Source organism: Parasteatoda tepidariorum, chromosome 3, assembly GCF_043381705.1.
Source record: "Parasteatoda tepidariorum isolate YZ-2023 chromosome 3, CAS_Ptep_4.0, whole genome shotgun sequence".
Classification (NCBI taxonomy): domain Eukaryota; kingdom Metazoa; phylum Arthropoda; class Arachnida; order Araneae; family Theridiidae; genus Parasteatoda; species Parasteatoda tepidariorum.
Genome location: NC_092206.1, coordinates 73545326 through 73557563, shown reverse-complemented (window position 1 = coordinate 73557563; position 12238 = coordinate 73545326). Strand labels below are relative to the sequence as shown.

The following is a 12238-nucleotide window of genomic DNA, read 5'->3' as shown; positions in this document are numbered from 1 at the left end:
GATTGCCTCTTAAATTTTTTAAAAAAATTTTATTCAAACCTTGATATCTTGAACTTAGTGATCACATTATTTTTTGTAAAATTGATTCCAGGCCACAATGTTCGCATTAGTGGGCAAGATGTTGGCAGGGGTACTTTTAGTCATAGACACGCTATGCTAATTGATCAAACCTCTGGTGAGATGCATATTCCATTAAATAACATGTTTCATAACCAGCCTGCATATTTAGAGGTAAGTTGTTTGAATATTGTTTAGATCACTATATTTAAATGAAATAAAAAACATAAATGCAATTTTTTTTCAATTAAAATTTTTTTCAAAATACTGTATAAAGTTTGCATAAATGTTATATATTTTGTTTTTAAGGTTGCAAATAGTGTTTTATCAGAAGAAGGTGTGCTGAGTTTTGAATATGGTTTTAGTGTAGAAAATACTAACAATCTAGTAATCTGGGAAGCTCAATTTGGAGACTTTTTTAACTCAGCTCAAGTTGTGTTTGATACACTCATTTCATCTGGAGAAAGTAAGAAAACATTTTTTCCCCTTTTTTTTCGCTGAACTGTATTAAAATAAAGTGAATAACAAAAGGATTGTATTTTATGATTTTTTTATAACTAAAAACACCTTACATTAAATATTTTACTTTTTCATCTTATTTCTATTTTCATCCATTGTTTTATTATTTTCCTATTTCATTCACTTTTTTACTCATTATCATTTCTTGAAAAATTTAAGCTTTCAGGTTCATACAAATGTTTTATTATCCTTTGTGACCATTTTCAAATGAAAAAATAAAATTCATGTTAAAATTTCATCAGTATCAGAATGAAAATCTAGAAATCAGTGATAGTTTAAATTAAACAAAATTCTAGTTATCCCTGTTTAAATTTTTAAAACATTTCACTGTATATATGTTTACAAACTTTGATTTATCTTTAAAAAAAATTTTATGTTGCTTTAAATGTTATTTAAAGCCTGAAATCTTGAGGTCTTTAAATTTAAGACGTTCAAATTGTACTAGTAATATTCTTCATTAAAATATTATAAACAGTTTGTGTACTATATATTTTTTTCAGCAAAGTGGCTTTTACCCAGCAGATTAGTGATTCTTTTGCCTCATGGTTATGATGGTGCTGGACCAGAACACTCCTCGTGTAGAATGGAACGGTTCCTGCAGGTGTATTTCTATTATCATTTCTAATGATTATATGTTATTATTTTACTAGTTTAATAATTTAATCTTTCTTTTTTATTTATTTCAAAGTCTGAACATTAATCTAAATTGGTCATTATTAATTTTAATACCTAAACTTTCTAAGCATTTCCTTTATTCATTTTTTTTTTTTTTTTTGTAATTGAAAATCAGATGTTATTTTCACTTTCTGTTAGCACATTGAATAGAATATTAAGTTATTGTGTGCGATTTTTTAGACTGCATCTTAAGTCTGTTACTGAAGTAATTTTCACTGAAAGTAAATAAATGTGAATGGGGCTTATTAAGTTCTGTTGTGATACAATCTATGTTGCAAGATCCAATAAAAATTTGAGATATGTAAAGTGCTAATAATGTGAGAAACATAATTGATATTAGAACTAAAAAAAAAAAAATCATCTTTTGAAACACCTTTGAAAATTAGCTATTCCCCATACACCTATTTCCCCATTTATATTGTATAATAACAAAAATATTGAACTTGTTCCTTCTTATGACTTGAGAAGCAAATCTTTCTTGAATTTTTTTTAAACATTTAATGTGCCACATTCTCTTGCTTTAGGTTCCTTTAAACATTTAAAACTAAAAAAATATATATTTAAGGGTTTTAATGAATATTTTGATCTTAAAACTCTTATTATAGTTTTAAAATGATGTTAAATTGCATGAAAAATGAAATATTGGTTTGCAAAATTAAGTCCCAATTTATTATTTGGTGTGCATTTATTTAAAATATTACAATATATTGTTCAGTTAACTTTGTGAAAGGATACAAATACCGTAATAAATACTTGTATCTTTGAAAATAAAAAGAATGTTTTATTTCATTTAAATGTCAGATAAAGCTTTTAAAAGAATTTTTCTTAGAATAGTTCATTAACATTTTTAACTATTTTTGTATGTATATTTATTCTCTTTTTACTAAATGTTTTATGCAATCACATTTTTATTATATCCTTTTTTTCATCCTATCATAAATACTTAAGTAAAACTGAAAATTTTTACTTTATAAGAAGTGATCGTGCATTCCAGATGTCCTTCAAATATTTTTACTTGTTCAAATGTATAGAAATTTTTTTTCATTAATGTCTATTATAAATTTAATACTTCCTAGTTCAAAATAAATATGTTTAAATCTTAGACTGTAATGTATTTTTTGCATTTAATGTTTTTAAAAAAAAATATCTATTTGAAGTATATTTATGACAGTATAAAATATTTTCTCATGTTATTACTTCAATGACAGCAATTTTTTCAGGGGGTTGGGAAGAAAATTATCCTTTTTTTAATCACAATTTTATGAATTTAATGCTTCAAATCTATATTTCAAATCCACAAACAGTTTATCTATTTTTAATATTAAATCAAAAATAAGAAATTTTCGTTTGAATTTTCTATAGTTATTCCCAAATGAGAAGTCTAAATCTGAAGCATGTCTCTTATTTGATTATTGCCCAGTCTTTTCCTAAATTGTTTCAACATATTTATTTTTATTCTTGTATTAAAAAAGTTGCTTTAAAACTTTATTAAATTTTAAAAAAATAAGAATGAATAATCATATACTTTTTCTTTCAACTCAACATAAATACATAAAAATAACATAAAAAATCCATTTACTCTAAAATTGTAAATGGGTAACATCATGTAAATTTTTTTCCCTTTTTGATTATTATATTTTGATTGGACACCTATTCACTTATCTATAAGTTATGCCAGTTTTTTTCCCACTAATTTTAAGAAAAATGTTAAATTCCAGATCTACCAAATGTTTTTGTAAAATTTTCATCTTCTCAAAAAATTTATTTGAAATTAATTTAATAATATTAGTTTTATCTAATACTTCTATTTGTTTAGTTGTTTATAAATACTGTGATCATTATCTTAATCTTTTTTATGCAGCTCATTTATTTTTTTCTCTTTGTTGTTTACTTTTTTCCCATTCATTTTCCTAACATGTTAAATTCCTGTCATTGTATTTGTGAAGGGATTTTTGTTCTCCACAAATTAGCTTTTTTTATGTGTGTATGATGCTTGAAGAGGTTTTATAAATATTTATGCGCTTCTCATTAATTTTAATTCTTCATTAATTCATAAATGTTTAAATAATTTTAAAAAGATTTGGATACTATCTTTATCTGATTGATGTTTTTGAAATAATGTTTTTTTCTTAATTGTAGATGTGTGATAGTTCTGAAGATAAAATCGATAGTGATGATGTTAATTGGCACATAGCTAATCCTACAACACCTGCTCAATATTTTCATCTTCTAAGACATCAAGTTAGTGACACTTTTTTTTATTTAAATTTGTTTATTTTGATTGCAAAACTAAATATCTTAAAATTGTTTTTAAATATATATATAATTTATTACAGTGTATTCTTTTAAATTTTCCCCAATGCCCTCCCAATTGACAATCGTCATTAAGGTATGAGTAAGGTAGATTTGTTGGCCACTCTTTCAGGGGCATCATATTAGGTGGGCCAACCTTGCTTCCACAGTCTGGACGGCGATTCTTTTCAACTCAAATATAGAATACAAAAAAAAACAATTATTCAATTCTTTTTAATTGAAATATAGAGTACTTCAAAGAAACAATTCTATGAGTCATAACCATCATAAAATCTAGTATTTATTTGTACCATCAATTTATATTCCTTAATTGAAATTGGATTAAATCTAAAACTTTTTTCTCCTGATTTCAAAAGTTCAATTCCATGTTTTGGAAGGAGTAGAAATAGCAGCTGAAAAGTGAAGCCATACCATCATTAGTCCAAGGCCAGAATAAACTCTTTCTTGCTATCATAATTCAAAGAGTTGTTTTTAATCAAAATTATGTGATTCTAATCGTAGCAATACTTATGTACCTAAACTGAGTGAATGTGTGCTCAAAAAACTATTTTTCTCCATTACTCCAATGTCAGTTTGATAATGATTCCGTTGATAACCACCTACTACATTTAACCAGAACAGTCATTCAAATATATTATAAAAATAGACTTGATTATTATTAAAAAAATTACTGCTGAACAATCAGTTCAACAATTTTAAACTAAAAAGGTTATTTTTAAAAAGATTTTTTTAATTTGATTAAAGATAGTAAATGATACAAATATGATAGTGTTATCGAGCATGTCTGTGCATGTTCAATAACACTTTCATATTTGTTTAAGAGCCCTTTCATATTTAGTTTTTCAAACCAAGGCTCACAATCTTTATGTATTAAACAAATAATCTATTATAATTATAAATTATTTTTTTCATAAAATTTTGATGTCAACTTTATTTTGTTCAATTATTTGTAAAATATAAGATAAAAGTCTCAGGTATCTCTCTTTTATTAATTTTTTTAAAAGTTATTTGATGAAAGATAAATAGTTTATTTAATGAGTATCATATCTTATTAAATGAATATCATATCTTATTAAAATAATATCATATGACCTTTATGAAGTTCAAACTAAACTCAAGTGTTTAGAAATAAAAATATTTTATAATTAAATTTTTTATTATTTCACTTGCATATTGACTCTCTGCGATTGCTTCATTCACAGGCATATAAAAATGATTTCCATAAGCAAATTTACAAACATTGTACATTTAATTTATTTATTTCATTGTATAACAATTGAGTTGAGATTGCAAAGCATTTTATTGCTTCTCCTTTACTTATATCCAATAAATAATCTACATTTGATGTAAAAGAACCTTATTCAATAATATTTCTTATATATTCTTCATTGCACTAGTGTGATGTGAATAAAAGACAAAGTTGCTTTTAAAATACTTTTTGCCTTAAGATTTTAAAAGAAGTATTTGATGTAAGTTATGTTTTGAGTAAGTAAAGAATTCCTACAATAACCAATTGTTAGCAAAAAGGGTCATGGAAATTAAAACTCCATAGATCAGAAACCAATGACATGATAGCGACAATGTGGTCAACATCGCATATCGACCAGCTTTTCTTCTCAATCAAGTTGGTACCCCTTAACCTGATGTTTGGGTTATCTTCAAGATAACAAAAAATAATGATAAGTAAATAAAATAGTTAAGCGTTATGAATGGTATTCATTATTAATCGATTTTTTTCTTTATTCATTCCAAATTCATTGCTGTGAGTTATTTAAATGCAATTATAACTAAGGGGCAGCTTTTCCCTTCCCTCAATATTTGTTTTTTGTTTGTATGTTTTTGTTGGTCAATGTAGGCTTGCCTCTAAATATGTAATCATAATTTGAAGGAATGAAAGATTTATTTTTAAGTAAATAATATCTTTGTTTTTAACTTTTTTTTCTTTAATTAATCATCTCTATTTGGTGTATCTCATATTTGAACTTTAGAACGTGAAGATACATTATAATATGTAAAATTCTGATTGTTAGATCAAAAGTTATAGAGGGAGTAACATTGCATACACACTGTACTCATAATTACAAAAATAATGTCTATGAAAGGAAAAACATAAAACTTTTCCAATGATCAAATTTGAGTTTTGTTTATAATATATTTTAAACTGAAATAAATTCAAAATTTATAAGCATTTTTTAATTTTTAGAAAATGTATTTTTTTTTTTTTACGAGCAGCACATAACATAGAATTTATTCTAGCTTATTCTATATGCTATTTCGTTTGTTGAAGGATTAATTTTTAATAAATTTAATGCTAGTTGTTAGATATTATGTTATTTCTTTGTAGGAGTTTTAAAAATTGCATTCATTTATTTACGTTTTGTTCTAGATGCTATGTGAGTTAAAGAAACCTTTGATTGTTGTTGCCCCAAAAATTCTTATACGTGATCCAAATGCAATATCATCTCTAGAAGACATGGCTCCTGGGAAAAGCTTTAAGTCTGTTTTAGGAGATAATTCTGTATCTGCTGAAAATGTGAAAACTGTTATATTTTGTTCTGGTAAACACTTCTATTTGCTGCAAAAGGAGAGAGAAAATAGAAAATTGAATGATCATGCAATTATAAGAATTGAGGTTTGAATGTTTTTTTACTTAAGTTTGCCACACAAAAAAATTTGTTTTAAACTTTAGTTCATATTTAATTGAAAATTTTCCCCAACTTTTCCGTTCTTATTTTTTATTTATAATAGTTTTGTGCAAGAATCAATTTAATATTATTACTTTTCAAAACATGAATTTTATTAAACTCGTCAATATCATACCAAAAACTTAACTATTTGTTTTCCCTCCCTCTTATCAGAAGTTTACTCAAAAACATTTTAATAATTAATTTTTCTTCTTATTCATATTTATAATGCTCACCTGAAAAATCAATTTAGCGTTAGTCTTATAAATATGAATTATGTAAAGATGAACAATATCATATACCAAAACCTAACCAATTGTTTTTTCTCCTCTGTTCATCAATGTACATTTTAAATTACAGTTAATATTTTTTTAAATATTTCCTTGTAATCCTTTATTACTTTTTATTATTTTTATGCAAAAATTTCTTTGAAGAATCTGTTTAATATTTCTTTGTAAATATTTATCTTGTAAAGCTCATTACATTGATGTCATGTACTAAATCTAACCCATTGTTTTCCCTTCGTCTCTTTAGAAGTTATCACCCTTTCCAGTAGAAGAGATTCACAAAGAAATGCAAAGCTTTCAGAATGCTAAAAGTAAGAAGTTTTGTTAACCTTCTTATTTTATTTTTTAAGCTGCAAAATTTTTTTCTCCTTCATAATTATAAATTTAATTTTGATATTCTTCAATAATTTCAAAACCATACAATTTCCTAAGTTGTAATTTATTTTATCTCATTGCTACTTATGCAAGTGGTGTATTTTATACATTTAATATCAAAATACTTAAAATAAAAAATTTTAACACCAATACTCAGGAAAATTTGAAAAAATTATTTTGCACACAATTTGGGAGAAATTTTTTTTTTTAATATAATATTTCCTAACAAACTGGCACTCATTTAAACAAACTTATATTGTTCATAATACTGTAAAAATTTAACTATAAAATATTTTAAAAGTATAGAACACATACTTTTTTGGTCTGAGATGAATTGGAAATAAAATTTATGCATTATAAGGAAAGAACATAAAAAAATGAATATGCAGTGTGCTTCAAAATAACCTAGCTAAAAGCAAGTGGCAAAGCAGGCATTCAAATATCACATAGAAACATGTGATCTCAAATACTATACGGAACTGCAAAATAAAAGAAGAGTTCCCATCACATTGTTAACATGATCTGCTGATTTGCCTCCAATCTCCAATACATATTTTTTTAAACATACATATTTCATCGTAGGGAGACTTAGTAGGAAGAATTATTGTATCACTTGGTGTCTTTAAAAAGGCACATGTAATAGGTGCCTCCAGGTGTCAGGCAACACATTGACCACCATCATTACAAACATCATCTCTAAACTACACTGGTCGACAAAATTAAGAGATGAAAGACATTTTCCCAAATATCTTAAAAAATACTGAATATAAATAAATGAAATGCGGTATGGATATATCTTATTCCATGATAATAAAGTATGCAAAACAAAAATGAAAGTGCCATTCACTGGCAAGACCTATTGCCAATAAATCTAATGTAGTCTGAACTTAAGGATAAAAGATGACAATAAAAGTGAGGCTTTTACAGTGTGCAGACGTGCCAACTCTCCCGCATTTTGCGGGAGTCTCCCGAATTTTGAGTTATTCTCCCGCCCTCCGGAATTGATTTGAAAAACTCCCGAATTTTACTGCGATCGACGGCCAAACTCAAAATTACCTAATTTTTCCGCGAGTGCGAAGGTAAGTTTTTCTTTCAGCTTGAATTCCATCCCCTCTTATCAAACTACCATCTGCCTGAACCGTAGCTGAACATGCTTTATTTCCCCCCCTCTTCAACGTTACCTCTAAAAACACTCCTATTTCACCCGCCCCCTTACACTGGGGGCGGGTGAAATCTACCTCTTCTTTCGTGTGGAGTTGAATGCAATGACGTCACATGACATGTCGTTATCGAGTGACGTCCGTTCAGGAGTCGGGAAACTCGTACTCTCGATAGTTGGAATTGATATTGTATCTTGCTGTTTTTATAGTTTTTAATGCGTATTTTTCCACGGTTGGCAANGGTATCTTGCATGATCCCTGCCCAAACCATGAGTCCTCCACCAGCATAATGGTCCCTTTCGATAATGTTGCTGGGATGGTATCGGGTTCCAGGTTCCCTCCATATCAATAACCGTCCAGAAATAGCGTCATAGAAATGTGTGAAAATGTTTTCTATCTCTTTATTTTGTGTACCAGTGTATGGTCGTCATTACTGATTGGGCCTGCTATATCTGCTGATTTGGCATGACCCACCACTTATTTTAATAATATTTTAAAATTTGTTCCATGAGTATATCTTACAAAACAATAATGAGAAAAACACAACTGGCATACAATAATAAAATTCAAAATTTTTGTCGAAATGAATGCTATGATATTAGTTCTAAAGACTTAGAAAAAGTGATGAATTCTCTTGGCAAAAATATTTTATAAACTAGCTGGTATCTTTAAAATTTACATACAATTCAAAAGTACACTATGGCAGTATGATAAGTTAACTAGCAAGTAAATAAGTCAAAAATAAAAGTGTTATGAGTGGCTTTAGAAGAGTAGATTGCCTTTGTAAACTCTTAAAATAGTTCCAAAACTGGGAAAAACGAGCTTTTTATCTTTGGAATTTCAAAACCTGTGAGAAGAACAGATAATAAATACCTTTGTTAGCTGGGTCTTAGCCCTTTAGACTTAAAAGAAATCTTTGAAGTGTTCTATTATATAGAAACACGAGTTTAGCCAGTTTTTTTGTTAGATATAAGTCACCAGCTTAAAAAGCTGAGGTCAACATTAAAAGGATTATAATGACTTTGATAATATTGGAGAATAATTCATTTGTATTGATTGCAACAATTACACTGACTTCAAAATACACTGTGATTGGTTCTTCATTTTAAAAATACTAAATTTTTATATTTTTATTTTATAGGATTTATATGGTCTCAAGAAGAGCATCAAAATATGGGTGCTTGGACTTTTATTCAACCTCGCTTCCGTAACCTATTAGGATGCAATGTATGTAACTCGATGTGTGCACATTCTATTTTATTTACTGCACCATTAATGTTTGTTTCAATTATGTATTTATGTGTCTATTTAATTTTATTGTAGTTGTTTCCTACTTTTTATATCAAACTCTACTTTTATATTTTCAAGAAAAAAATTAATATAACATCAAAATTTTTTATAACTTATTAAACATTACAGTGTCATGGTTTATAAACTATGAAGTATCTTGATGCATAATATTTTGTTTATAAACCATAGTTTAAAAATGAAAATGCATCATTTTTTATGTTTTAAAATCTGTTTTAAAATTATTTATTCCATATTTTTTAAAAAAAGTTGCTGAAAGATAGTAAAGCAGATAACAAAGACCTTAGACTAGGCATGGTAGTTTTCAAATATCATGATCAATGTCATACAAGATGAAACTAGGGTACATCAAAACCAATTAAAATAACTGCATATTTTGATTTTATTTTTGAATGATAAAAACACTGAAATTATTGTTAAGTACAATTGGGAACATTATACTAGGAGGCCTCAGAACAAAGAAAAGTCCAGGAATTTTTATATATTAGGAAAAATCAGATAAATGTCAGCAAATTTAGAATTACTCAAAAAGTCAGAGAAAATGAATTAATTTGAGTTCAAAGTACTTAAAAATCCAATAATTTTTTTAACAAATTCCCCATTTTCAATATTAAAAGCAAATATGAAATATTTTCATTAGTATAAAGTATAACTGAAAAATTAACAATAAAATTTACATCATCGGTTACAAAAATCAGGGAAATTAAATAAAATTAATGTGGAAAAGTTAGATCATCTTTTTTTTTTTTTAGTATCTTTAATTTTCCTTATTTAAAAGAAAATTTCAAATAAGCCTGATTTGATTTAGTAATTAAAGTTAGTAATGATTTTTTTTTTTTTTTTTTTACATCAAACTTTTTATTTATTTATTAATGATTTAAAATAAGAGCATGATAAAAACAATGGGTAATTTTATTTTAAAAAGTATTCAAGCTTTATCGATAAGTAGTAATCCCTATTTAATAAGGACATTCTAGAATAACCAACATTCTATTAATTTTACTCACTATAAGAAGTAGAAATTTCACCACAACTCCCCACCAATGTTTCAAATCTGACAAAATATTTTCAAAATTACCAAAATATGATCATTGCACTATAACAATAAAACCATCGATAATATTTGCTGCATTAGTTCTTATAATTTCTTCTTTTTTAATATCATTTTTATCTTTTTAAACTAATACATGTTTTGAATTATTTATTTTCAACAGCTAAAATACGCTGGACGAAGACCATTAGGAACACCTGCTGTAGGAATTGGAAAACTACACCAAGAAGAAATTAAATCTGTTTTAAGCCAAACTTTTGAATAATATTTTGCTGAACATTTAAAAAAAATTTGAGATTACAGAGCTTTTTAATAATTTTGATGTGCAATTGAAAAAGCAATGTATATGTATCACAATTAATTTCAAGAAAAGTGGTTTGACAACCATTTTCTTTCCATTGCTAATGCTACAAACGCTAAAATAGAATTTCAGAAAACTCATGAAACAAAATTTGCTTTTGAAAAAAAAAAATTTTTTTTTTGCAGTATGTAGCATATCATACAAAGATTCCAATTATATTAATATCTCAATTTTGATTATTTTGTCGCTTACGTTGATTTTTCTTTTGCACGACAGTATTTTTCTATTTTACACCAATTATTAAGAGTTATTTAAAATTTTTATAAAAGTTATTGTTATATATTTATTTTTATACTGTTGTCTTATATATAGAACTTAAGTTTTTTTAAAAAAATAAAATAGTTGATTACTTCCATTTTTCTTTATTTTGTGCTTAATTCTTCAACAAATCTTTAATTATTATTAAATACAACTTTAGAAATTAAAGGTCCAAATTAGGTTATGTTCTTTTAAAAACATAAAACATTCATAATTTGGATTCTACATTTAACATTTGATAGTAAAAAAAAGTTAATAATTTTGTAAGAAACTTAAAAATGAGTTTTTATTTAAGTTTGAATAATTTATCGAAATTTTAAGTGTTTAAAATCAAAATTCTTTAGAAAGCAATGTGCTCATATTATATAGAGTCAACAAAGCAAGTTGTAAAAGTACATTATTTATAAAATATAATGGTATTTTAAATTAATATTTTATAAGAAAATATTACGTTTGGTTTATGAACTTTGTTATTTTTTTTTTCAAAATTTTCAGTTTTCTATATATTTTTTATGATTTGCGAATCAATCAATCAATAAGTGAACATTAATCCTAGTCATGTTCATTTGCACTAAGTATTTCTATTTTTTCTGTAGAATTCAAAAAATTATGTAATAACAAAATTAAATCCCCGTTTTCTTTCTACACTTGAGCATTTAATGAAATGAGACCCATTTGTTTTCAATTTGAAAAATTTTACTAAACAAACCTCATTTTTTCCCATTGGTCTTGAGAGGCTAATTATAAACTTAAAACATGAAATTAGAGGATAAATTTCAATATCGAGGGGGAAACAAAATATTTATTTTAATATAATTTTTAAGTACATAATCTACAAATATACGTCTCAAAATTTATTTCTTGTCACCTGCCATAATCTTTTTTTTTTTGGCCTTGATATAGTTAATCTCGCATTATTATATGGAATTATTTTATTATTCTAAGGAAACAGAGAAAAGTTGAATGAATATATAAAGGGCATATTCACAACAGGAAATATTTTATTCTGTTATATAATATAGATTTTGCTCAAATTAAAATGTTAGTCTCTAGATCAGTGATTCTCAACCACTGTGCCGCGGCACTTTTGTGTGCCGCTAAATTCTTAAAATGTGCCGCCAAATATTAGAAATGATACAATAAAAATTATAATGCTTTTTTTTATTATGAGTAAAGTTTAAATGAAAGAA

The 12238-nt window shown here is 26.0% G+C and overlaps 1 protein-coding gene across 2 annotated transcripts in view; it reads left to right on the top strand.

The window, feature by feature from the left end:
• LOC107447474 (2-oxoadipate dehydrogenase complex component E1) overlaps window positions 1-11145 on the top strand; it is a 31123-nt gene extending 19978 nt beyond the window's left edge. For both annotated transcript variants that reach the window (XM_071178843.1, XM_043042086.2), the window contains exons 16-23: window positions 92-231; window positions 367-523; window positions 1077-1177; window positions 3391-3492; window positions 5951-6196; window positions 6783-6846; window positions 9212-9297; window positions 10593-11145. In XM_071178843.1, coding sequence (XP_071034944.1) covers window positions 92-231; window positions 367-523; window positions 1077-1177; window positions 3391-3492; window positions 5951-6196; window positions 6783-6846; window positions 9212-9297; window positions 10593-10694 — 998 coding nt within the window. In that variant the 3' untranslated portion in view covers window positions 10695-11145. The remainder of the gene's footprint in view (window positions 1-91; window positions 232-366; window positions 524-1076; window positions 1178-3390; window positions 3493-5950; window positions 6197-6782; window positions 6847-9211; window positions 9298-10592) is intronic.
• Window positions 11146-12238: the final 1093 nt, after the last annotated feature.